At 45.9% G+C, this 27,458-nt stretch overlaps 1 protein-coding gene across 2 annotated transcripts; it reads right to left on the reverse strand.

Annotated features, from left to right (window-relative positions):
* Positions 1-4,023: 4,023 nt before the first annotated feature.
* Positions 4,024-26,603, reverse strand: LOC121598277 (gamma-tubulin complex component 6). 2 transcript variants are annotated; one of them, XM_041924884.1, is made up of 5 exons: positions 26,068-26,603; positions 9,471-10,033; positions 8,829-9,408; positions 8,041-8,756; positions 4,024-7,971 (listed from the first exon to the last, which is right to left on the reverse strand). In XM_041924884.1, exons 2-5 carry the CDS (start codon positions 9,891-9,893, stop codon positions 4,990-4,992), a joined length of 4,701 nt encoding a protein of 1,566 aa, XP_041780818.1. In that variant the 5' UTR covers positions 9,894-10,033; positions 26,068-26,603; the 3' UTR covers positions 4,024-4,989. The 2 variants fall into 2 exon arrangements, with proteins under 2 accessions (XP_041780818.1, XP_041780819.1); XM_041924885.1 differs by lacking the exon at positions 26,068-26,603 and having other exon boundaries at positions 9,471-10,092.
* Positions 26,604-27,458: the final 855 nt, after the last annotated feature.

A 27,458-nucleotide genomic window follows, 5' to 3' on the forward strand; every position in this document is an offset into this window, starting at 1 on the left:
GTGAAGTAAGAGTGAGCAATATGCCTTCTCTTTTCTTAAGAGTCAATTCCCAAAAGTTGACAACAGACTGCATATGAGGGCAAAGAAGAAAATGGCATTATGTGCCGAATAGGTGACTCTAGTGAAGAGTTGCTGTACTCCTTCAAGCCGATTAATGCCTCTAATACTAGTAGAATTCCATATTTTGCTGGCATATTCTGATAGAGGTCGAACTAGAACCACATACAGAGTTTTGAATGAGCGAGGATCATTGAAGTCATCTGTTGAGCGAATTATGAGGCCGAGAATTTGGCTGGATCTGCCAATGACGTTATCAATATGTACAGAAAAGGTTAGTCTGTCGTCGAGCAGTACCCCAAAGACAAGCATTACGTTAACACCATCTATCTGCGTACCCATAGCCAGATAATTGTGTATCAATGTACTACGAGCACAAGAAAAGGTTACTACAGAGCATTTTTCTGGACACACATATGGTTTGAAAGGTAAGACTGTAACCATTCGATAAGAGCAGATGAGATTCTAAGTTGATTAAGGTTAGCCAACAGAAGAGCATGTGAAAGGCCTGAGGTCAATCAGAATGCTATTATTCAATGCCTGATATAGAGGAGATAAAGGACATACAATTGGTACTTGTTGAACGTCTAGTCATAAAGCCATTTTGGTTTAGGTTTAGCCAATACCGACAAGCATTAAATATTGCCGGATGTAAAAATGTCAATGAAATAAGTCAAACCTTTACATATTCCGCTATAACTAAGCTTTTAAATTTAAATTTAAGAAATATATAAAAAGTTTCAAGTGTATTACTCAAAAATATCACTAAACCGTTAGTTTGATTCCGACTCCGGATATGTTCAAGCTTATGTATTCACATTAAATATTATTAAAATTGATTACGATCTATCGTCTTTATTATGTGAAGTTTATATGCGGTTTGAGCATAACCTGGATATGCTAAATAAACAATTAAAACCGTAAGAATTTCGAGAATTTGGAAGTAGTCCGTAACATGAATCAGAACGATACATTGTATACGGTATATACGAAATTGTCTTGCTTCTTGCTTATGCTTGAAGATCGACGACTCCGATGCCTCATGTTGGTAGTTTTAGATAAATCCTGAACTTAATTGAATAATTATCCAAGAAATTATGAACATTAACTCTAAAATATTGTAGAAATGTAGAAAATGTAGAAGAAGATATGAGCCCCTTTGTCTCCCCTTCAAGTTACTAAAGACCAACTCCAACAGATACTCTTCAATGCTACTATGGCAAGATTACCAGTAATAAGATATTTTGCAATAAGATTCCAAAAAGGCAAATCCATTCCTCCCTTAAATCCTCTCTCCAATAATCACTCAATTTCATTGTCCAACAGGCACCCTTACCGTCTTCAATCAGCTTAATGAGTCGAGCTGTCGATGACGCTACGCTACGCCCTTGAAAGAAATCAATCGACATCGAGTGGCAGTAACATAATTTACACACACCAATACACCACAGCCTTATGTCAACCTGCCAGCGCCACACAATTATTACCAGATCGGATGCCCTTTTCCCCAAAGTTATTCCAACTTGCCGGTGCAGTTGCCTTCAACGGCAGCGCTAAGGTGCATCAACAGCTCTGCCATTCGGCGTAAATCACCGCATGCAGCGAACCCTCTCTTGCCAACGATAATGAACTTCGCTCGGTTGCAGGATGCAGGAACTTGTGCTAGAGTTGAAATAGCGAGGGGTAGGCGCATCGGGTAACGCTCACGACTCTGGCGGATTCATCTGCCTTGATCGAATCGATCGAATCGTAATGTACCAAATCGTGCCGGGGTATAAATTACTTTTTTTTTAAAATTAATGAGTTTGATTACTTGCTGCATACGACTTGGAAACTGAAACAAAAAGTCTCGGAAAACACCTGACAGCTCAAAACTGTATTTAAATAATGACAAAAAAATACGGAAAACGATAAGCGTTTGATGTCAAATTAAGGCAAAATTAATAACGAGCCGAGATTAACGGCAACTTAAACTTCTTCTATGATTATTGGTGGCTTCTTCCCTAATCGACCATATCTTAACAGCGACCCAGGTAATGACCTCCACCGTATTCAGATGAGATTTCGATTAAAATTGTAAACTATTCCGAAGGCCAAACCAACAAACCAACGGCGGTTTCACTTCACTCACTTCAAGGTTTGGACAGCAAGCAAAGAGTGAGAGAGAGAGAGAGAAAGAGAGCGTGCCCTTCGTCAACCTTCCTGTTGTGCATCCCTTCAAGTCAGTCATTATCCGAAAGTTCAAACTCACGATCACCCCAAAAACGACACCCCCTCTACGGTCCAGCTTCTAACGGTACCGGCGTCCAAGGTGCCCAAGGTGTCTGATTTGATTGCCTGCAGCTCTTGGCGGCTGCCCGGTCAAACCAGTCCAACCACTTCCAAACCTAGCCGATCGTAGATACAGTTGCTTCGAGCTGGACGTCTGTTGGGCCGCATCACGGAAAGTGAAGTCCAATCTCTCCCCGCCAAGAATCGAAACCGAAAGGGAATGTGTTCGTTGGGTTCGTGCATTCCCGGGCCCGTTTCCCTGAGATACTCTATTCTACTCGTTTATAGGAGGAAGTAGGGGGGGGGGGGGTTTGATAGGGAGCTGCAGAACGCTTCCCATACAACAGGGTTCATGGTCAGCGTCAGCGCACAAAAACACGTGGAAACGTCGTGAGCGTACCACGGCAGAACGAAAGTGAAACACCCGCCTCCCCCCCGTCATCACGTGGCAAGGAAGCAGTGGAAAAGAAAAAACACAAAAAGAAACCGTTAGGTCATGGCAGACCTTTACCAAGGCCCCCCCCCTCGAGGGTGCTTTTGGATGTTGCTGGTGCCTCGATCGATTGATCTCGAGAGCCGTTAGCTTTACACGATGCTGTAATTTTCTCGGTTCGTCTTCTTCGCCAAGACAATGCAATCGGAGCGACAGCACGGAAAAGTATCTCTTACAGGTGATTTTAAATGAAAGTAGCTGTGTTTCTTCTTTTCTGTGATGATTGTCATTCCACCCGCACCCGCGAGCGTGCAAGTACATGTGCGATGATCACGATCGAAGCGGATGCGACAATCGTTGACGTTGGATCACAACAGAAATGCATCACACGCAGCGTGTAATATCGAGACTATCGCGCGTTTACGTTACAATCAGCTGGAAATGGTGCGGGAAGCTGTAATAAGCAGTTGAAGTGCTTTTATTAATGTTACGTAAGAAGTTAAGGCAAATTGCCTTAATTTATCAAGAGACTGCTAACGATTACAGTATTCATAACGAACATTACACTCCCCAATGTTTAACAGACAGGCTTCCAACAGTTTTTAGCAAACGGCACGAGAGTTAACAGAGCTCCGCAACTCAGTGGAAGAGTCATTAAATGGTCGAGGTGGAAGTGTCGTTAGTAGGCACATACAGGTTACAGGTACGTTAAGAAACTCTGAAGAAAACCCGCCTGGCATGCTGAATTAATTCAAAAAGGTGAAACAGTCCAAGCAGAACCTTCCGTAACACCCAGTAGGTGTTAACCACCTGACAATTCCGTTGGATAAGCTCAAGCTGCATAAAAGTCTGAATAGATGAGTACCAGCACTAGTATACTGATTAGCGAGCAGTACAGCGTCTTGATGCCCACACATAGGACCACAGCGGTCATGTTCCCTAGCAGTCTAAGCAGAACACTGTATCTACTTCACAATGTACTCTAGTTGTTCTTAGAAAGAGAGTTTAGCAGCTAGTACGACAAATAGATCCTTAACACTGTACGCTCTTACGTAGAATTGAGCTCAGATTTGTCCGTAGAAATGAAAATTAAGTATAGAAGTATCAGGAAGTACCGCAGGCACATCATTGGTGTAGAGCAGGGGTCTTTAAACTACGGTACTCGAGAGACATTGAAAACGATTGATTTTTTGTATATTTTGTTAGTAAAAACGTTGAGTTTAATAGTCGCATTAGTTAAAAGGCCACGGCAAAATGCAACATCTACGTTATATGCAGCATTACGGCCCACGAACTCAAAAGTTTGGAGATCCCAGGAGTAGAACATGATAACCCTGAGTAACCCTGAGGGGAAAGAATCCCAGATAGATCTGTATTACTGAGGACCTAACAGTGTATGATCTTATCCTAATACCTATATGATCTTATCCATTTTACCAAGGGCGGTGACAAACGGAGTCAGTCCCGTTTGACAAGAACTCACCTGTGAGATACGCTCTCTTCTAGGAAATATACAGTTACTACGAGCCTACATAACTACTATACGCTAGACAACGACATTCGTGGCACGATCCTCTACCGATCTTTCCAATTTCTTGGCCATGCGGATGACATCGACATCATCGGCAGAACAACAGCGAAGGTGTGTGAGGCATACACCCGACTCAAACACGAAGCAGCAAAATTGGATTAAGAATCAATGCGACGAAGACGGAGTAGCTGCTTGCCGAAGACTCAGACCATCTGGGAAGCAATTTATTAGCGATCCCCAGTTTGGCATAAGGCGCAGGAGCGCACAGCGAACTCGATGGCTCGATCAGGTGAAACGAGGCCTGCCGGAGATCGGGTCGGGAGATGGGATCGGAGATGGGAGGCTGCAGCCAAGGACCACCATGGCCACAATAGTTGCAAGCTTTTTCTTTTTGTACACATAATGTTTATTGGAGTATTACGCCCCGACATTCGGAGACATTTTGCTAGACCACTGTACATTTATAAATACATTAAAAACACCTACTAACAGTAGCATAAGTTATCCTACCGAAACAGATCTCCAATATTCGAGTGTGCTGTACACTTGGGAAGTACTAACGATTGACTAAACTTAACTGTGTAAAACAAGAAGGAAGTTATTACCGGTCGCTTGCAGCTGGAACGAATCTCTGGCCATCACTGGCCATCACTGAAACCTCAACAAAACCTTTGTGCAAAGAAACAGACAACACCATTTAACTAGCAGCAGGCTTCACATCATCGTAATAACCATTGATATTGATAACGTGCAGGAACTCGGATATTTCCTTCTGGTACCCATGGTCGTACATCTTGTTCCCGAGGAAGATCGTGTACTTGATCAGCTTCTCAAAGTCGATCTCATCGTCCAGCATCGACCGGTAGCGTGGATGCACGTAGTACTGCTGCGATTCCTCCTGCAGCCGCCACTCCTTCGAGCGCAGATGCCTGTAGAACCGCAACACCACGCGAAAGATCTGCTCGATGTTGTTGTAAAACTCGATGCTTCTCCTGTTCAGCAGGCACAGGAAGATCACCCGCTTCAGGTACGTACGATGCTTGCGGAACAGGTCTTCCATCGTTTCCGTCGCGTCCTGCAGATCCTCCCGGAACGTTTCCCAGGACGCGTGCAGCGCACTGCTCGTGATGTAGTTCTTGAGCGCGTTCACCAGATGGGACAGCTTGTGGCGGATCAGCTGCACCCGGGCGTACTGGGGCGAATGGAGCAACGGTTTCCCCAGCCGCTTGCTCGCTTCCTTCAGCAGCTGGAAGGAATCCTCCAGCACGTAGCTAACGCGGCGCACCTTCACCAGGTATTTGAACACGTTCGTGTACTGTTCGATCGTTTCGTTCGAGAAGATCAGATTGAGGGGCCACTCGACCCGGTAGCTAAGGTTCAGCATGCTGAACACGTTCGGCGAGTAGAGGTCAAACTTTTCCGGCACCTGGCACACGATGAAGGACAGCCGGTCGGCATTACGGTCCGTGCCGGCATTGCTCGAGTACAGCGCCCCATCCAGGATGGAGTGAAGCGTTTGGTAGTTCAGCAGCTCCTCCGGCGTGCGTACGGTTTCGAGCCGCTGGAACAGATTGTCACAGATGTGGGTGGAAAACTCACCGTCCATCAGGAGGAAGTAGTTGCGGAGGCTTTCGAAATGGCCCAGCACATCCAGATCGTACAGATACATCTTCAGTATCTCGTTGTTCACGATCTCCATGTGCGCTTTCAGGGGAATGACGAGCGAGTACTGCAGGAAGCGTGTGATCGTGAGGACGTCCACACTGTTGAGCTCCTTTTCGAGTGCTTTTGAAGCGCCTACGTGTGCCGAAGTGTCGCTATCCGACGTCGGGATCGCTAGTCGACAAAAGTTCTCACTTTGCTGCTTCATTGCAGCGACAAATTCGCGATAAATCTCGTCATCCTCCTCCTCCGTCAGCTCCACAGCAACAGCGGAAGCGACCACCGGCACTAGACTATTGCAACCGCTCGGCCCTTCCCTTCGTTCCAGTGCTTTGGCGCGCGTAAAATCAAACCCTCCATCGAGAGCGTCCTCCACCTCGCCAGTCGCTTTCATCGCACTGGCCGGGGTTTCCAGCTCTAGCGCGGCCGTATCGGGAATGCCAAATCGCCGCTCAATGCCAAACCGTTCCGCTGCATCAGCCGCCGCCAGGACGTCCAGCTTTAGGCCGGCACCTTTTCCTGCTACCGGATTCGCATTAACGTCCTGCTCGCCAGCGATGGTTGGCGTTGTGCCCGAGGCGGTCATCGCCACCGAAGGACTGGCCGACTCGTCCACCGTATCACTGTCCACGGACATCGGTGAGGCGGGAAAGTTTTCCACCCCGGTCGCAATGTCGAACTCCGATTCCAGTATTCGGCGCCGGTTCCGCGCCCGGTCCGAGTCCAGGTTCAAGTACATCGTGCGCTTCTGGTTCGGATCCCGTCCGCCCGTGCCATCCCAAACCGCCTCGTCCGTAAGCAGATTGTACTCTTGGCTCATAATCTTCCTGCGATTCTTCTGCAGCTCGCTCAGCTCTCGCCCCGGCACCGGTTGACCACCCGGTGCCACTTCCTCTTCCCTGCTGGTGTAATCGCTTATAAGAATGCGTTCCCGATTCTTCCGCCGCTCGGCAAGCCGATTACAGTTCTCATCCATCGTGCCGGGCTCGTCCGGTGGAGTGATTTCAAACTCTTGCGATAGGATTTTAAGCTTGTTGCGCTGTGCCTCCGTCAGCTTGCGCAGTCCCGCACTCGCAGTGGCCACGACCAGCTGCTCCACGTTGGCGTTTGCGTGATCCTCGTTCAGAAAGTCGCCCACCGTCGATCCCAACACCTTCGCCCGATTCCGTTCCCCTTCGCTGACCGTTGGAACGTTCGAATTGAAGCGATCACTGTCGAGCACGGCCGGCGGCGACTCCACCGTTGGTACGATCGGTCCCTCCACGAGCGTGCAGTCGAGATCTTCCGCACCGGACGTGGAAAGATCGCCCTTCCCGGCGGAACCGTAGCTGCTCGTACTGTCCGCCCCGTACGGCGACGAGTCCACACTGCACGCAGGTGACTTTTGTGCATCCTCGTAGATGGAAACGCTCGTCACGTTGCTCGCACGGCTCTCGCGACAACTCTCAAACGGAGCTTCCTCACTCACCGTCCCGTCCGTCCCGTCCACCGTCACCGTAACCACCGGCACAATGCTCAGCTCGCCGGACGCGGCCTGCAGCGCCTCCAGCTTCTCATCCATCAGCGTGTTCAATGCCGTGTACTTCTTCACCCGATCGGTAAGCTTCAAATTTTCCCCTAACAGCTGCCGATTTTCCTGCTCGATGCGGGCCTGCTCGAGCGCCAGCTCCTCCTGCAGCTCCGCCCGCTTCGCCATCAGCTTGCTCTCCCGGATCTCGTTCAGGTGGTCGAGCAGGTCGGCCATCTGCTTCTGCTTGCGGCGCTTCTGCTCCTGCGCTTCCGTTTCCTGCTCTACCCGCCACGCGTCCATGTAGGTGCGGAAGTTTTCCTCCACCAGGCGGTAGAACTCGACCTGCTCGCTCTGCTTCGTTTCGTACAGCTCGCGCACGGACACGGCGGGGCCGCAGAGCTGGCGCGCCTTGGCGACGTAGCGCAACCATTGCGTGCGCATCGTCTGGATTTCCGCGAACGAAAGGCACACGGTCAGCTCGGGATGGCGCAGGGTGAAGAGAGGGTGCTTTAGAAAAAGAAACAAATAAATATCAATATAAAAAATGAAGCTATCGTTCACATTTCAGTCTCTTACCAACGGTCGAAACGCTCGCAGCAGCATCACGTACTTTCCGCACAGCAAAATGTCCTCATCGTAGCCCTTCAGAAATCCCGGCACACTCTTCCGCCTGATAAAGTACGCCTTATCGAAGAAATGCTTCGTGTTCGATCGATAGTGATCCACAAAAAACACAAACAGCTCCCCGGAAGGATCGTGCAGCTGGCCCTGGAACAGCCACCGCTGAAAGATCGCAAAATACTCCAAACAGCACCGCCGCAGCGTCGACAGCAGGAACACGCTCACGCTGGGCTGCGTCACCTGTATCAGCTCCCGGTACAGATGATCGAGCAGCATCGAACCGGTCGGAAACTCGCGATCGCTCTCATTGCCCGGATGCAAGCTGCACAGTTTTGCCATCGAAAGCAGCTGCTTGTTGGCCGGGGAAAGTATTTGCAGCAGCTGCAGTATCGATTCCCCGGCGTAGCTGTTTACGAGCACGCGGTAGCAGCACAGAAAGTTTTCCACACTCTCACAAAACGCCCTAAACACAAACCCTTCCATGATGAGCTCGAGCGTGTACGGGTTTTTGCGGGTCATCATGAGCAGCCGTCGGAAGCAGGTGCCGATTTCGAGCGCTTGATCCACAAACGATTGTATCGATTCGATGCGCACGTCCTCGATCGTAATGTTGGGAAGGGCGCGGAAGCGATTGCGCTCGTCAAAATGGAACAGGCTGGAGCTTACACCGGCTAAAAAAAGGAACAAAAATGCATTATTAAATAAACTCTTCCTAATTAAAAATTATTTAAAAGGTAACTTACTGATAAGAAATTTAATGTCGCGTATGAAATTGGCCCGCGAAACGACTTTCTTCTCCGAAAGTGCATGCCCCATCGCGCTTTCCTGCACCGCGGTGAACCGAAACAGTGCCCCGGCACACTCGGACGCGAACGGTTTCTCTTCCGGCACATACTGCCGTCCGAGGTTTTCCCAATTCATACCAAATATGAGCGATTCTTCCGTCGGTTCCGCTGCCTTTCCCGCAGGTACTATCTCAAAGTTTGTGACAAGCTCGTACGGCGGTTCACCGTTGGTCGTTTGCCGAACCGCTCGCAGCAGATTGTACCGAAACGGACCCTGGTAATGGTTCAAGCTTGCCATTTTGTCACTAAAATAGGAACAATCGGCCGCCAGCGGATCGTTCCGCGCCGATTCGTTGGCAAGTATGTGGGCAATGTTGGCGGTGAAGACACCATTAGTGGCGCGGAAGAGATACGGATTCGCTTTCCGGTCGTAGCAAGCGGCCACCAGCCGGCCATCGATGTGGAAGTCCTCGGGTCGGAAGATCGGGTAGGGTCCGTAGCGTGCGGCAGGCATTTTGCTGTGCCCGAAGAACGGGTTCTAAAAGAAAAGTGGTTCAAAACTGATGCGTTTTGCCAAACAAAAGCAGTCACCCGACTCACCTCCGCCAGCACGTCACCGCGGTCGGTAGTGGAATTTTTCAGCGACAGCAAAAACAGCAACAAGGAACAGTCTGATTCGGCCAGCGGCCATTCGCCGCCGGTGTCGCGTCGGATTTGGTCTAGCAGCCGCTCGAACCGTTCGCACCGCACCATCTGATATTTGTATCGGGCCGTCATCTGCATCTCGAACTGATGGCATTCCAGCATTGCGAGCGGATCGGTTGGCGCGGGTGTAACGGGGCATTCCGATACGCTCGCCCCAGCTCTCGCTGGCGGTGCACGATGGTCCGGTTTGCCCAGCAGTATTCCAAATGCTCGTGATTTACACTTTTTCACCGTTTTGCCGTCCGCCCGCGCACCGCACTCTTGCCCAATCGCCTCGACCAGCTCGTCAACGAGCCGGTACACACTGTCGGAATGCATTTTTGCATTCAGCTTGCAGGGGGAAAATCAATAATCGAGGTCCGTCGTGTGGGCGCTGCTGGCGTTGCTGCTTTGTTGTTGTTTGGTAGCGGGACCTTGGCTTTTCTTTTTCTCTCCCTCTTTTGCAATTGCTTTGCGAGCTGCTGTCAACAATGTGGCCAGATTATTTTGGCGGTTTACGGAAGGCACATCAAAATTTTATCGGTAGTTTTCGGTAGGTTAAAACTCGAAACTTAACTCGAGTTAAAAGAAGTGTTTAGCGGGATTGGGGGGGGGGGGGGGTGCTAATGCGCAAAATGAAAGTTCCATATCACGAGAATATGTATCCTTTATCTAGGATTGGATTAGATTTGATTCAGCGGTTACACAAATGAAAGTCTTTCCGAAATGTCGATCTGAAAATTGTACTAGGAATTCAAGCCAAAGAAGGACTAAGATGCACATTTTCTATTCAATGGTGGCAAGTTCTTTTTCTCGGGGCTCCACGCGACCGGTTAGAGCCGCAGCAATTCTCCATTGAATACGATTTTATCGTACGTGCTGTCATTTGATTTTCGCTGGATTGTTCCCAAATAGCCAGCTCGTACACTGGTGGACATAAAAATAGGAACTTTTTTCTGTGACCGAAAGACATAGTTCTTGTCAGAAATATTTGGTAGCCCTGAAAAGGACTGTTTAAGTGGTTGTTGGGAGGAGGTGTTGCGGTGTTCCACAGAGCGAAAACACATTCTAACGGTCAATGTGGTGACCGTTATTTGCTATCACTTCCTGACAGCGTTTGGCCATATCGTCGATGAGCTTACGGCATTCGCTTTCGGGTATGTTTTTCCACATAACCTCGCAGCGTGTCCATAGATCATCGGCTGAACGTGCAGGCTGGTTCTTAAGCTGACGCTTGAGAGTTGACCACAGATTTTCAATCGGGTTTAGGTCAGGACTCAACGCAGGCCACGGTAGAACTTGCACATCCTGGTTTGCCAAATAACATTTAACTGTTCGCGATGTGTGCTTAGAGTCGTTATCATGCTGAAAGATGTAATGCTCTTCGTCTCCGAATTTTTGTCGGGCGTATGGCAACATCTTACGACTAAGTATTTTTCTATACCCTTCCGAGTTCAGTGTCCCGTTGATACGGAACAAAGGACCCGGGCCGTGCCAGGAGAAGCAACCCCACACCATAACGTGGCCGCCTCCGTGACTTCAGGTTTTTATCGTATTTTTCGGATGATACGCCTGATTAGGAAGGCGCCAGACGTATTTAATGCCGTCCGAACCATCCAGATTGATTCTGGACTCATCCGAAAAAATGATTTTGCTCCACCAAAAGATGGATGCAGCTAAATGTTCTTCGGCAAACCGAATGCGCGCTTCTACGTGGTGCGGCAGCAGCTTACGAACCTTCCGCGGTCTCCGGGCACAGAACCCAGCGGCGTGTAAACGGCGAGACACCGTTTTCGCCGAAACTTGCAAACCAAGCTCCTGCTTGATTTGAGCGCAAGTTTTGAAAGGATCCGCCTTGATTATCTCAACAATCTGCGCGTCAACGTCGGCCGTTGTTTTTCGCGGACGACCTGTCGATTTACCCGTAGCCTCGCTACGAATGGCGTTGTCCACAAACGTCCGCGAACGGCCGAACGCCTTGCAGATTGTCTTGATTGGCACGTTCTCACGATAAAGCCCCTGAATGTGTTTTCGCTCCTCTGGTGTGCAGTGCTTTCCGCGACCCATGATGATTTTGTGGAATTTTTCAACAGCAACCTTTCACCTTGACCACTAATGGAAGAATGAAGCTCAACACGATTTGGCTCTCCTTTTATACTGCCGCAAAACGCTGCCGGCACTCAAAACTCAGATAAGTAGCGCACCAAAAATGAGAGTATAAAAGGCAAAATTCGGCTATTGCAAATTCAGTACGCCTCGAACTGTTGGCGATGACACACCTAGTGCACGCAAAAAAAAAACACACAATTTTTTTTTTCCTATTTTTATGTCCACCAGTGTACTTTATAGCTGATTTAGCGCTGTTTAACGAAAAATCGTTCCGATGTCGTACTTTGTGGCTGATTAAGAGATAGACGGTACTTTGCGGAACTATGGAGCTTTTTAACAGGCATATGGTACTATTTGGAACTTTGCGGCTGATTAGCACTATGTGTAGGGTTCATGGTGGAACTTGAAGGCTTGTTAAGAAAGCGTACGGAACTTGGTGGAACTTTATAGCTTTTTTATCCATGACATCGGTACAAGGTGGCTCTTGTCAAAGTGTCAAAGACGGACGCCGGCAATAATCTCATTGCTGCTGCACAAGTTAGATTCGTTAATTGAAGGATGAATATTGAGTGAAGTGATTGTGAATTATCAGTAAATTGTGTAAAATTTTGTGTAATTCATCAACACAAAAGATTTAAAAATATACATATGTGTTTAAACGAAATAAATCTTGTTGTTTATTTCATCGATGACGCTTGCTTGAAAATAAGACACAAAGAAAATTAATCCCTGGCATCGTGGCATAAGGAAGCTGCTTAGGCGCTGTTTGAAAGACCCACATAGAACTTTGATGCTGCCCAAGCGCCACAGATTAAGCTTAAACGACTGGAAAATTGAATATCCATAGAAAAAAAATGAAAGCTCCACAGCTTCATTGGTTTGATCAATAGATGGCGTATTACAACTCATCATTCCCAAATAACCAGCTCGTACTTTATAGCTGATTTAGGGCTGTTTAACGAAAAATCGTTCCGATGTCGTACTTTGTGGCTGATTAAGAGATAGACGGTACTTTGCGGAACTATGGAGCTTTTTAACAGGCACATGGTACTCTTTGGAACTTTACGGCTGATTAGCACTATGTGTAGGGTTCATGGTGGAACTTGAAGGCTTGTTAAGAAAGCGTACCGAACTTGGTGGAACTGTATAACTTTTTAATGCATGACATCGGTACGAGATGGCTCTTGTCAAAGTGTCAAAGACGGACGCCGGCAATAATCTCATTGCTGCTGCACAAGTTAGATTCGTTTATTGAAGAATGAATATTGAGTGAAGTGATTGTGAATTATCAGTAAATTGTGTAAAATTTTGTGTAATACATCAATACAAAAGATTTAAAAATATACATATGTGTTTAAGCGAAACAAATCTTGTTGTTTATTTCATCGATGACGCTTGCTTGAAAATTAAACACAAAGAAAAATAATCCCTGGCATCGTGGCATAAGGAAGCTGCTTAGGCGCTGTTTGAAAGACCCACATAGAACTTTGATGCTGTTTATCTACTGCAAAAGGCGAATTAGAGCAGCGATCTTTAGCGTGCCAAAATGAGCTGTTTAAGCAATTCTGGCTATTTGGGTTATATTGCTATCCTGTTCTTGCAATGTGTTTCGACAAGTTTCATCTTATCATGACCTATATAGCCTTATAACTTTCTGAGCAAAAATCTATGTGAATGGTCGTGTGGTCAGATACGTGGGTATCAACACCAACGACCATAACTCAATTCTCACTTGCTTCAGTACTGGTGGTTTCCGTTGGAGTTTAGTAATTAAACAATTGTATCGCCGTTCTAGTTCTAGCGATGCATAACTTCAATGCGAAACCATACAACAGTACAGAGGAAATGAGAAAGCTCTCCTCCAAGCGATGAAGCTCAACTGGTTGGGGTATCCCACCAACAGAGAGCGCCACCAGCTTTTTTGCTATTTTTAGAATGAATGAGTCGTTTGCCGTCTGCTAAACGAAGTCTTTCTATATTCCGTTTAGGTAGAGAACTTGAGTCGTTTAGAAGCCGTTTAGTGGTCGTTTAGTGGATTTGTGGCACTTGGGATACGCACCCGTTCATCCATATTCTCACTTGTTTTGGAAAATACGCAATACCCACAATAACCGACCAAATCCTTATATTTACCATGCGTAGATTCGTCCAACTGCGCCATTGTCGTGATCTGGCCAAGCAACCATCCTTTAAAGCAACCTTTCGGATTCAAGAAATTAAGGAACACACGGTGTCATGCTCTTCCGTTGATTAATCCAACACGACTGACGTTTATTCGCATTTCCTGTCATCTCGAATGATCTTTCACGCTCGTCCTATCTCTCTCTATCTATCACTTCCTTGTCTATCCTAAACCCTACAGTAACAAATGAGGTTAGCGATCCTTGAAACAGCATCAGCGCCACAAATTAAGCTTAAACAACTGAAAAATCATATATCTGTGATTTTCGGTAGGATAAATGGAAAATCGGTGGTTTTAAGGCGGTCATCAGTGACTCGGTAGGCATGTAAAAAATCGGTAGGAATACGGATAAATCGGTATTTCTGGTCACTCTGCTTTTGCATTTGCTGCTGTCCAACGGTTGTCAAATCGGGATGTTTATAGCGCCGGGTTGAGAGTGTCCGGTGTGCGAAATTCGAACAAGGGAGGGTTCGTTTCGAAAGTGTGAATTAAAAATTCAAATTCTAGACCGTTACCCGTTATGTGCGACCACGTGTTGAATGGAGCTGAAGAAAATCGAAATTAAATGCTTTATTTTTACTCTATTTATTATAGCCGTTTTAAAAGCAATTGGATTCTGTTGAAATTGTTAGAAAGGTCTACATGGTAAAATACAAGTTAAAAAAATTATTCTTCATGTCATTCAATTATGTTTTCTGTTTTAATAAATAAGGTTTAGTAATATTACACATATTAAATGAAATTTATCAGTAGTTTAATAAAGTTTAAACTGTTTGAGTGACTTAGAGATAACCCAAAGAAGGATAGTCAATCCTGCATGGTTGAGCCATGGTTGAAACGAGGCTTGAACACATGACGGACCTGTTGTTACACAATATATTAAAAAATAAAAATAAAAAAAGGCTTACCTTTGCTTATCCATTAATGAATAGCTGCTCTTTTTTTTTATTTTTTATGAACAATTTATTTTTAAATTATGAACAATTTTCCCATTTTGGATCAAACGCCTCAGCATTATGTAAGCTTTGGCCCAAAAATCCACCATTAAATGTACAAAACAAATTTAATCATTTAAAACACAACCATATAATTTCCATTGTAAGCTACAGCAGCGGAGTAAGTGCAGCTGTTTTAATTTAATTTGCTACCTTATATTAATTAAATGACAAAATTAAATTTGTCCTTCACACAAATCAACACCTCCACCCCACCCGGACGACGCACACAACCAGGTGCAAACAACCTTCCCGTTGGTTGGTTGGTTGGTTGGCTGGTGCAACGTAGCCAAAGCTGGTTCGACTGACCGACCGACCGGTGGCCGAGTGCCGATAGGCTAGGATAATTTTATTAACATCCACCGTTTGGCAACGTATGGCTTCGATTGCGCAAAATTGCTTCGGCATTGCAGCAGTAACGCGAGCCGAAGGCCGCCACCGCCTGTCACTGCGTCGCATGGGTGTCTTCTGCAGAAAAAGGAACGCATACACACATACACAGATACACACAATAATGCGATCACATCGTGCTGACGCCAAGCCCACCGACAACTTAAGAACTTTGAGGAAGCATGGATGGGGAGTGGAGGTCCATAAATTGTCCAGCCAGAGCGCCCCTTGGACCTCTAGGACCTGACTTTCTGTGCAGTGTGTGTTTTGCGGAAGTGTCCGGATTGTCCACCACCCCCTTCCCCTCCCCTCTGGAGGTCAGCTTGCCATTGCGTCGGCTGCCGAATCTGCGGAGGCAGCAGCAAAGCGCAGCATTAAATGCCGCAGCGCGAACGCCCCGGACGCACCCAATATTACGCGGCAAACGCGCGGCCACGTTGCAGTGTGTGCGGCAAAAGTGGCCAAGCGTAGTTGCAGGAGGAGGGCAACACTGCAACACGATTGGGAGTGGAGAGAGAGTGGCACAGAATTACTTTGTTGGAATTCACCCGCTCGCACCCGCACCCTGGGAGGGAGAAGGTTCGATTCTCCAAGGATCTTAGCGCTCTTGGCCTAGCTCCAACTCGCTCTCTCTCTCTCTCTCTCATTTTTAAATTTATTATCCTGGTGCTCTTCCCTGGCGTTATACACACTTTCTCCCATTTTTAGAAATTTTTTCTTTGCTTACCTCCCTCTCACTCTCTCTCTCGCGCCCGCAATGACGTGCTTTCTTTGCTGATTGGAAGCACCATTTAGCTAACAATCAACAAGTTCTCCTCGGAGAGTTTAATCCCTAGCTCTCCCCGGGTCTACAACCCCCGTCCCCTAAACCCTCCCCATCAGCCCCGGTCGGCCAATGCGTCGGAGCAGTCCAGGGACTGGAGCTGTCGGGCAGTCCCCGAAATGCGCATGACGTCGACAGCAATAGCGTAGCCGGGTTGGGCGTTATTCCTTTTTTTTTGCTTTGCTCTGCTTTGCGTTCTTACGCCACACTACGCCAAACGCTTCCGCTAGCGCACCAGAATGCGCACAAACCCGATGGCGCCCAAACGTCCTAATGCCCTGGTCCAACAGAGAAAGAGAGGGAGGGGGTGGGCACCGGGCACACACACACAGACACACTAAGAGGCAAAACCTAGTTACCAGGGAGGATGTTTATTTTGCTTTTGCGTCTTTTTGCTGCAGCCTGTAACCCACAGCTGTGCTAAAAATAGGAGAAGAACTACGCAGAGCAAAGAAAAACAGAAATTCAGAAGTGCCTCTTGATCGCATGTCCGCACGAAGAGAGGTCCTTACTGGCGACTCTGTACCGCAGGCCGAAAAGGGATTGAAGATTGGAGAGCACCCGGGAAGGTGGTAGCCATCGTCCTCGTTTCGGATGGCAACAGCCAACGCAAATGCTCCGTGTTTTTTTGTCGTTTTCACACGAGCGTTTTAGCCAGCCGAAATAACTCCAGCATTACAGCTGCATTGAAGGTGACTGGGAAGCTGGATGCACACATCCTGCTTTGCTGCTGCAGCGTTTGCCAACTCCCAAGACGGATCTGGGGAGGTTCTTCCCCAGACTGCACTGACATCGGACGAGTTGGAGCTGGCGGGCTCATATTACTGAGCCGTGCGCCTGTCCCTAGCCTCAATACTTGGCGGGAGCATGGTGGCCTGTTGGCGTACGGTTGCGTCGTCTCCGTCCGGGCGCTCTGCAGTTTCCCGCAAAGTTTCCCGCAATATGGTAGCGTCAACGTCTGCCTGCAATACGCCTGCCGACTGGCGCGTATGTGTGCAGTTTTTTGGAGAGAAAAAAGCGTGCGAGAGAGTGGTGAGAGTGAAGGAGAGATGAGGGGTGAAAGGGAGGATACGAAAGGGGGAAACGGGCATCACAGTCCGATAGACCGACTATGCCACCCACCCCAGCAGCAGATATCCCACTGTACGTGTTGACGTCTTGATGGAGCACAGTTCCAACGTGGAGGGGAGTTGGACGGCGGAATAGGCCTGGGCAGGTTGGGCATGGGCATGCAGGTTGTTATGCGATGCTTCTGCAGCTGAACGGTATTGCTCGCCTCGCCCTCGGGTTCGCAAACTAATCAAATTAAGCCTACCCCGGGCTTGCCCCGTACATCATCATGACCCACTTCCACCCACCCATGAGGTCTGCACTTGATCCTGCTTGCGTGCGGGTGTGCGTTTGCTCAAGGTTAGGAGTTTTTGATTTGCGAGGAAAACGAGCCCCGGCTGCAGCGGAGACGGGACGGTTAACGGCAGCCCGTGCGTGCATGGGTGTGCTTTTGACAGGTTTTTGCTGCGGTGGGCTTTAATCGAAGTGGGAGTACCTGGGCAGGTGTTTAAAGAGAGGAATCGGACTGCTGGAAATATCTGAGAGATTATTTGAATGAAGGGCCTAAAGAAACCATTGCTGATGAAGGATATGTTAGAAATGTGATGAAAACATCATTCGTTTATGACTTAATGAGGATGTCTTGATCTTCAATATATCAGAATTGCTTTCAGTGTACATCTGGTGTTTTTGAAGATATTAACGACTAATTGCACGATGTTCTACTCCGTTCTTTTGTTCCAATAAAACCAAGATAAAATGGATCACTGTTCTGACGAGCACATTTGAATTAGTCGTCTCGGAAATAAGGACACCTTAGAGTTTCCTGATTATTTTTCAAAATTCCAATTGAACGAAGACTTTTTATAAGTTTCTTTGCATTAAAATATGAGGATGAAACTCTTAATTTCCTTCCAGTAACAAGGATTTAACTGAATTTGACGTATTATATCCTAAGAGGAACAAAAAAGGTTGGGATTTGTTTTTGGGTTCGAAGGAATTATTCAAACTGTCAACTTCATCCTCAATTCTACCCCTCTAGTTCATTGGATGCTCTTATCCACACTTATGTGCTCTCTTGGAGAAAGCAGTGCCCTCTTGGAGCAAACGTTTTCCAGCACGGCTATCTCGGAGCCATTATTCTGAACATGGTGAATATCATAATCCCAAAACTGGTCCGATTCGAGCACGGGTTGAAATGTTTGAAATCAGCTCAAATTTACCTAACATCCTAAGCAGTTGTTTTTCAATTTTCGTTAAAATTGTTGGCTGTGGTGGTAAGCTTTTACATTTTCCGTATGTTGTTGCTTCTATCTGCCGACTAGTAGGTTCCTGTCATAGGTACATCGTTGCACATGATCTTTTACGGACCGTTTAACATCTTTAACCCAATTCTGAGTGTCGGTGTCCTTTTAAGGCCATATTACATTACAGGAATAATTCCGGAATTTATTTGTCGCTGACCTCATTTGACAGAAAACTCCGCTCGGCAAGTGTAATAACACTCGGGATAGTGAAACGGAAATGTATGTGAAACATGTCTTACTCTTTGAAATAACAGTTTTGTTTAAAAGATTTTGTATTGTAACGACACTCTCTGATCTGGTTCAATTGTTTCTCACAAAAAAACTATCGTTATACACTTTGACAGTAGTATTCTCCTTCTTTAAAGAATGTACTTTGGCCAAGATCCATTCATTTTTGGCCGAGGTTAAAGCTGTAAAACGGTGTTTGACGTACCAATTCTATACCAAATTCCGCAATGTGATAGGTCCTTTAGACCGCCAGGACGACGATCTTCTTTACTTTCTTTGTATCTCTCCGTATGACCATTCGTCACATCTATCTTTATATATTGTTGTTTTATTGTTATGATCACTGGATTAAATAATATTTTTATGCAATCAATTATAATACAGGCTGTCGAATTAAAACAATCTTGCTTCGTATTCCATACAGAAAAAAAAAACTAGAAAAACTAGAAAAACAATCTTGCTTCGTATTTCATACAGAATTAAATACGTATTTTTTAATATTGTTATTTTGAACTGTCTCTACAATGGATTCACAGAAAGTATTTATTAATCGTAACATCAGGACCTATGAGGGGCCAGACACATTTTAAATTGATTCAAGTACACCATGGCAATTATGTATATTTTAAAATCGACAGGTACTAGACATGAAGAAATTCAATAAAACCATGCTGAATGTCTGTATATTGAAGCTGTCCGTAATTTGATTCGTGTGTTAAAATAAGGTAAGAAACAAAAATTTACACCACTATTTAATTATTATTCTTCCATACACGTGGATTATCTACTTTTCATCTCCATCCTCCAGAATTATTGGAACAATATTCTTCAAGATCTTCGGTATACTGAAAGCGTTATTCCAAATAACGTAGCTGTAGGATAAATTATTGCACACGAAAATGGCAATGAACTAAAAATCAATTTCTACGCCAACCATTACTAAAAACTATAAAATGCAATCACGCCCATCATTTGGTCGTGAAATACTATTCCTTTATTATGCAGGGTGCACAAATATTCCCTGAAATGTAACAGTTTCTGCTAACGCAACATAGAAATTAAATCAAAGTCCGCTCTTACGCAAACGATTACTGCAGATTGTTTAACGCGTTTTCCAACCATAATTGGGATGCAGGCCGTGATTTGCATGCCGTGCGCATCGTAACGGGCACACCCGCGTGAGAATTGTTTACATCGCAATCGGGTCCTCTAGCACGCGCAACGGAGGTGGAGGCTCGTTCATTATTCGTCCAACCCTACCGCCCAAAAAAACAACAAGCAAGAGAGAAAGAGCTACTGAACAGAAGAGAGAGAGAGAGAGAGAGCATGCGAGAGAGATCAACCACAGGAAGTGGGCAAGCTTTTCTGGACCCAAAAACAAAACCCATCGCAGTAGACGCAGAATCTCATTTCAGTACGGTTGCGAGATCCTTTTCTCGAGGGGGAACTGAGAAAGGGAAGAGTGCACCCCAACCACCCCTAGTCTGTGTGTATGTATTAGTATATGGACTGACAAAACGTCCCATGCATGAGAGTGTATATGTATGTCACAGCGTGCTGAGCGTGCCTTACCCTGGAATTTCTAAAATAAGGTTATCACGCCACCAAAGACAGGGGACAGTGGGAAAACGCTGGGAATGGAAAAGGGCGGGCATTTTGCGTCAGCAATTTGGTTTTTGCGATACTCTGGGGAGGTTCTGGTGCCGTGTGGAGCACAAAAAAACATTATTTCCCCCCCCCCCCCACACACACACACACACACAATTTGCGTGTTTGCCGAGCCCCAAACCAAACGCGCTCGAAATGAACCTGTTGCACGGCTTTTCACTGCACGGCTTGAGGTTCGTTTCCGGAGCCTGGGCGCCTCCATCGCGAGCCATATCACGCACGCACGCCATGTTGATTGGGCAATTACAATCGAGCCGCTCGTTGTTGGCCGCTCTCGATGTTGATCGATCACTGACGGGGGCCATCATCGTTTTTATGGCAGGATAGCGCAACGGGCAGACATGTGCTGCGGCCGATAACAAGCAATAACGAGCACGGGTTGATAAGGGGTTGTGCCCCTAGTGCCCGGGGAAGTGATGCACTTGCGCGAAGGCCGACAAACGGTATCGGCCAAGGTGACGGGCCGCTTGGATCTTATCATCGGAATCGGAAATGATAAGAAGGGGAAAAGGAGGAAGATAAAAACACCGCTTTTTTCGCGGCACGCGGCACAAACAGAAGCAGCACGCAAACCGGATGGAATCGCGTCCGTCTCGTTGTTGTTGACAGAGTACTGTTTATTGTCATCCGATGTCATTCGGTGGGGTGGCATTTGCTCTGTGTACCGTGCGTTCATCTCATATGGCAACCGCCTCATGGCCAACTGCTCCGTGCTGAGTGCAGCTTCACACCTGCTCCAACGGGCTGCCGCCCAGCAGTGGGAGCCGACAGGAGAAACATAAATCATCTGCCCAGAAATGGAATGGACAATAAAATTATCAACCCTCTCAAAACCCTCCCCAATCACCCCCCCCCCCTCCCATTCCAACAAGCACACGTGCACTGCATCTTCAGCAATGAAACGTGCGTCCACCTGTTCCGACACACGAAAAAAAAATGCGGGACGGGGGAAAACAACAACACAGCAACGAACAGACGCGCCGTGAACGCGTGTTTGTGTAGGCGTTGGCGCCCGATTTACTTGGTTTGCCGCGTCAAAAATCGCTTTTGATGAAAGCCTCTCTCTCTCTCACACGCTCTTTCACTCTCTCGCTCTCACGCCGTATTTGTCGCCCCGGTTCCGGTTTCATCCCTTCGGCCAATAAGCACCGCAATGGTAGTGTGCGTGCGAGCGGACGGACGGATTTTTCGCATTGCAGGTGCTGCTGCGCCAATCGGAGCGCCCGGTTCGGTTCCACCAACACACCGGCACGCAACACGGTTGCGGACGACAGCAGCAGCAGCAGCAGGTTGAAACAGCAGCGCCGGTCGGCGTTCTGTCGCAAGCGCGCGCGTCCGCACCGAAGTTCGAAACTCGCGCGGCGCGACTAGGGTCGGTACCGATCCCGGCAACGGCCAACAGCAAGGCGGTGCTGCTGCGTTGCCGTGTATGGAGAGCTCTGCGAAATAACTGTGAGAGCGGTTCGCTCTCGCGCGTCCACTACTGGCTCTCTCTCTCTCTCCCTCATTGCTGTTTTAGTGTAAGCTGCTACACGCGCGTGCTTCTGCTCTGCCTTGGTTGTAACAATTACTAGCAAACTAGAGCGGGTTGGAATGAGTAGGGGAGCTCAAAAGCGCCTTCGCTTCCTCGCAGTTTGCCGTTTAATCGTTAGGGTAATGAGCCAACAACGGCAACAGCAACAACAACAATAAGAGTAACTCGATAATTTCTCACCCTCTTATCACAAACCGTCAACCGTCTCCCCTTTTTCATTCCATTCACTCCATTCTCTTCCTCCACGCACTTTGCATAGGACGCTTCCTAATGCTGCAAGAAATTGTGTCGCCAAACGGACCACAAAGCGAAAGGATGACTAAGCGCTACGGAAGCTACGCTCTTAGTAGCCGGAGCGTCGCTTCTCCGTTTACAATGCATCGTTCAGCTCTTCTGCCGCTCGCGCGTTTCGCTTGCGTTTCAGCGTGCGAAGATGCTGCAAGATGAGACATGATGTCGCGCAAAACGGCAAAAGCTTTGCTTCCCCTCCCCACGGGTTCACAGTTCCAACTCGGGTGGCGTACGAGTTGCGGCAAAGCTAATAAAAAAGCGGCCCATAAATTGCGACATTTTACTAGGCAGGATAAAGCGGTTAGCGTCTAAGCAGCTCCCAGCGCTGCGATGTCGCTTCTGAGAGGCGGGCCTCTCGCACTTAGGACGCTGATAGTGTACGCCAAAGGCCTTGAAGTATCTGGTACGCGTGGTATGGCTCCGTTCGTGCTGAGATAGAGCCCTATGGATTATGGATATTTATTACAAATGAGATGTGTTGGACTAGTTCTACGTAAATTCATAATAGTTTTAATTAACACTTTATTGAAATCTTCACCAGAGCAATATTATAAAGATTAGAAGTGCACTACTTTTTTCTAAATCATGATTATGAACAACCTACAAGTCATTTAAAACTCAAATACGGCTAAAAAAAACCTCCATACAAGTTCCATTCTCCTTTATTATCACTCAAACGCACAGGAAGCACAGATAATGATCGCTTACCAATCAGCCCGACCCCTCGGGGACACAATCCTCCAGTGCCATATTTCATCCCGCTCCACGCAAACCTGGCCCGGGTAGTCCACCAAGGGCCTCCACCACCTGCCCATAAATATTAACATCATCCCCGCAATAGACGCCCGGTCGGATCAGTTCGGTTCAATTATGCTTTTGAAGAAAACGATCGAAAAAATAACAACCACAATAAAGATAACAGCAATTATGGTTGCGAACCCGCGCCCCTTGCCGAAATATTTCCCATTACGTGAGGGTGTATTGTTTTTTTTTGTCCTCTTCAATTTCGTCCTTTGCTTCCCAAAAAGCCTGGCTGATGAATATAATTATAAAAATGTGGGATGGCATTTTGGTTGGGCTTTTTACATTTTTGTTTCATTTTTCTGCTTGGCACGTGTAACATTTGGGCCATTTTTGTTTTATTTTTACTTCACTGTTACCTGATTTTCCATTTGCGTGAAATAAACGGACAAAGTGATTCCATGGCAAAACGGGAAGTAATGTCGACGCATTTTCGCCGAAAATCGCGCTACGAAAAGTGCGATTTTCAATTAACTTGTCAGTTTAATTGAAAAGTGAACGACAGGATAGAGCAATGCAGCTCGTCGCTTATCGACGGAGCAACGAGAAGTGCATCGTTTTTGTTTGTTTTTATTTAAAAAAAATGCTGATAAGTACATTAATCTCTTACTCACGGGCAAAAGAGATAGGCAAACGGTTGATAAAAGAAAACGAATGGGAAGCGGTGATATGAGCCTCACGCAATACCGATACGGTTTGAACGGTCTATGGAGGTCAATAAAGTGCTAGTTACCAATGATACTGATTCGAGAAATGTTATTTCTTAAGTGGACAGTCAATAAAAAAAGATACGTTGAAATAACAATTGTACTTTGGTATATATATTTTTAATACTTGATTAGAGTAGCTCTAGTGTCTGAAGCAACAATTGATATGAAATATAAGAAATATTTTTCCCACACTTGGATTAAAGTAATCCAAAGCTGGAAATGCGTACAAAAGTCAATGGTTAATGACACAAAATACAATAGAATTAAAAAAAAACAATACGAGTGGGTAAAGAAAAATAAACAACTATTAGTTCTCGAACCAGTAAACAAAAAAGGTAAACCTAAAAGTATAATAACCAAATATTTAAAAAATTTAACAGTTTTTTCAAAAAGCTTTTGTAATGGGATAAATTATAGTATAGCTTATCTACTTTGTTATATTAAATGTAACACTCTTTAACAACAGTAATTGAATCCATTACTGCTGTAATTTAGAAATATGTAAATACTTATCTATTTTTAATATTATTATTCATGAATTTAACACTCTCTAACGACAGTCATTCAACTCATTACTACCCGGGTGTACAAAACCTAAATGACTTGAAACTTTATATTACACTAGGATTTTTCCAAAACGGAAAGGAATATTTTTTAAAGATTTTGTCATTCCTGACGTAAGAATATTCAATTTAAAATTCTACTTATAATAAAGAGATATTATTGGCTTCAGAATCACTGAGTGTGGAGTTGCCGTATGCACATCTTCGTTTAGTTGTGGTTGGATTAGCTTTGATCAAATGATTTATTCCGTCAGACTTAACTTCCAATGATATAGATATAATTTTTTGATGACACATGATTTTGCAAGCCGTCATCCACATCAAAATCATCAACAACGAGATACGAGTTCTTCTTATAAAAATAAAAAGTATAAACGGTTTCACTAGTTTGTTGAGATCTAGATATCAGGCAAGATATCTCTTTTTACACTTGTCTTGTAACGTTTTGTCACAAATTTGAGCAATAATGAAACCTTTAGTAAAGAAAAAATTGAGAACTCTAACTATTCGAGAATTTTGGCACTCAATTAATCTTGGATTTTCTACACTTCAAACACAACGAAAACATCGAAAAATGACAAATTAAGTAATTCTGACTCAAAAATCACTTTAAAATTATCAGCTTGTATCATTTGTCTGTACGCGAAACAGTTCAGTTTTTTTTCGTTTAGCATTAGTTAGTTTATAAATTTGGGTATGAAATTTCATACGCTGAGCACTAATAAGTAAAAGAAAAAAATCCAAAAATAAAATCGAATGATAAAATAGTAGATTTTTCTAAAAAACGTATCTTGAATATCGAATAATGTGAAAAGTTTAATCTGAAACTTCACAACTTTAATCAACAGAAAACATCAACGAATTGGAAAACAAAGCCAAAATCAATACATCAAACAGTATTAACAAGATTAGCTAAACTTTTAATTAAAATAAAACGAAAACATTAATCATTTCACAGCGAACAGAGTGTGAAGAAAAAGTAACAAACGGTCTAAATGCCGTTTTGCGAATCCAATCAGAAACAGTGTGGCACTTCAAAGCCCTTTGCGCGTCGATTCGCTCACTGTATTATTAATTGTTGCATCAAACAGGCACGTAGAACCGTTACGCGCTTATCAACACGCCAATCTATCGCTTTTACACTCACAAACAGAAAAGAAAAAGTGAAGAAAACACAATTCCAGTCGAAGAGATTACAAAAACCACTTTTACCCTCCAGCGCGGAACGGGAGTGAAAAAAAATCTCATTACATGTGTAATAATTCTTCATAAGCGGAGCCGTTTTAACTAATTCAATGTAAATCAGTGCCACAATTCTTGGCTCGGTGTCATTTTTTTTTGTTTTCGGCTTCCTACCTCACACAGCACACTTACGTCAGCGGGGTTTTGTGTCAGGCTCGTGGTGGGGACAAAACCTGACTCACGGACGCGGCCCATTATCACCATTAGCTAATTGATTGCAGGCTCGACATCGAGCATGGGATGGTAGCGAGTAACGGCAACGGGGAAGGTGTTCGCTATCGAAGCGTCACAATCCAACCTGACACCTGATCTGTATCTGATGGTAAATGGCGGAGGTTGGCGGCATGGGTGGTGACACCGGTTTAAGTACATTCGCGAGGGCCAATTTGAACTGGGCGCGTGATTTTACCATTCATTTGAATTATCACTAATTTTCGCATTAAGCGACACTGTTATTTTTGTGTTATTAAGTTCGCATTAGAGCTTTTTTTTTGTTTGACGGATTTCAATAGGTACTGATGAGTGTTTTTATATTTATTTTGTCTTTTCTAAAGTAGCCATAATGATGTGACACACCTTCCTTCTACAAAAAAAAAAATGGAACCCTGCACCCACATTACCTTATCACGGTCATCAGGTCCTCTACCCTTACAGAACGACCCGCCCGGTGCGTGCCTGACCCAAAATTTGCAGTAACGTTAGCGTTTGAATGATGGTTTGCGCACTGGTCAGGGGAAAGAGGAAGGACCTCTCTCTCTCTCTAGGGTGGAAATGCGATGACCATGAACAACACATTGCTACTGCATCCAACCGTACAGAAGAGTCGGAGAGAATGGTAGCCTTTTTTTGTTTTAGGAAGTGGAAACACGTGAAACTGTCGCAATCTGACAGGCGTTCGCGCAAACACACACAGCACGCAAACGGTCCTTAGAGTGCGAATAGACAATCTCACCCATCCAAAAAACAAATCGAGGCAAAAACACCTAAATACGAACGCTATTATGATCGAGAGGAGAAGAAAAAAACTGAACCAACCTGGCAAAACAGGTAGGATGGGGGAGGGAAATAAATAACAAGGTACAACACGTGAGTGCGTTTCGTTGCGCGACGCTACTGCAGAGCGTCCCGTTCCGGGTGGGCAGCAATGACCGGTCTGCTGCTGCTACTGCTGCTGTCCATAAAAGGCCTTCTCTCTTTCTCTTTCTGTGCATTTGAATGGTGCACAACTGCACAATTCGCCCGCAATAAAGCAAATGGGAAAACTCATCCGAAACCGAAATACAACTGCGCCACACACTAATGCGCTGGTTATTAGCGCCCGGAGTGAAAGCTTTTAGGACACACACACACCCACCCACCCAATGGAAAGGACGGGAGAATAAGCGACGAAGGATAAAACTCCTCGGAACGGGTCGCCTGGTTGGAGCATAAATTATGATGGGTACTACTACTGTGAGCGTTTAGTCGCTCCTAACTGGATAAGGTTATGGCTGGACAGGGGGCTAGTTGGAAACAGTGGATGGAGGCGCCCAACGGCAGAGACAACGAACCCGCAACGGGAGAGTGTGAGAGCGACCCGAACACGACACTCCGCTGTGTGTCTGTGTGGACGAGCCCCAAAAAGCGCGTTGTTTTATCGAATATGTAAAGAAGGAAGCGAACTTTTGTGTGCATTGCGACATTTCTGCGCAGTAATACGAACCGACCTCGTTGCGGGGGAGAACGTAACGCCGTAACGCTGCTGGACGGGCTATGATCGTACGCACACACACGCAGCGCGACGCAGGAGAGCGTGTCCTTCGAGCGGGCCTATCCAGAGGGAGCCACCAGCAACCACCGTGAGCAACAGCAGACGCTCGCTCTGTCTCTCGCACTTATTAGTGTAGTTTTCCCACACAAGTAGGGAGACAAGTAGTATCCTGTGCTATCACTGTATGGGTGAGGTACGATACCATCCTGCAGTGAAAACTGCGGCGTTCTTTCGTTCGTCTTCGGAGTTGAGGAGTTGAAA

The sequence above is a fragment of the Anopheles merus genome, chromosome 3L (genome assembly GCF_017562075.2).
Source record: "Anopheles merus strain MAF chromosome 3L, AmerM5.1, whole genome shotgun sequence".
NCBI lineage: Eukaryota > Metazoa > Arthropoda > Insecta > Diptera > Culicidae > Anopheles > Anopheles merus.

Excerpts from the sequence above, each read along its gene's own strand:
- LOC121598277 (XM_041924884.1), bottom strand. The coding sequence starts at position 9,893 with ATGCATTCCGACAGTGTGTACCGGCTCGTTGACGAGCTGGTCGAGGCG. Across the intron at positions 8,757-8,828 it reads CGACATTAAATTTCTTATCA|CCGGTGTAAGCTCCAGCCTG; the intron begins GTAAGTTACCTT and ends TCCTTTTTTTAG. Across the intron at positions 7,972-8,040 it reads TGCGAGCGTTTCGACCGTTG|CACCCTCTCTTCACCCTGCG; the intron begins GTAAGAGACTGA and ends CTTTTTCTAAAG.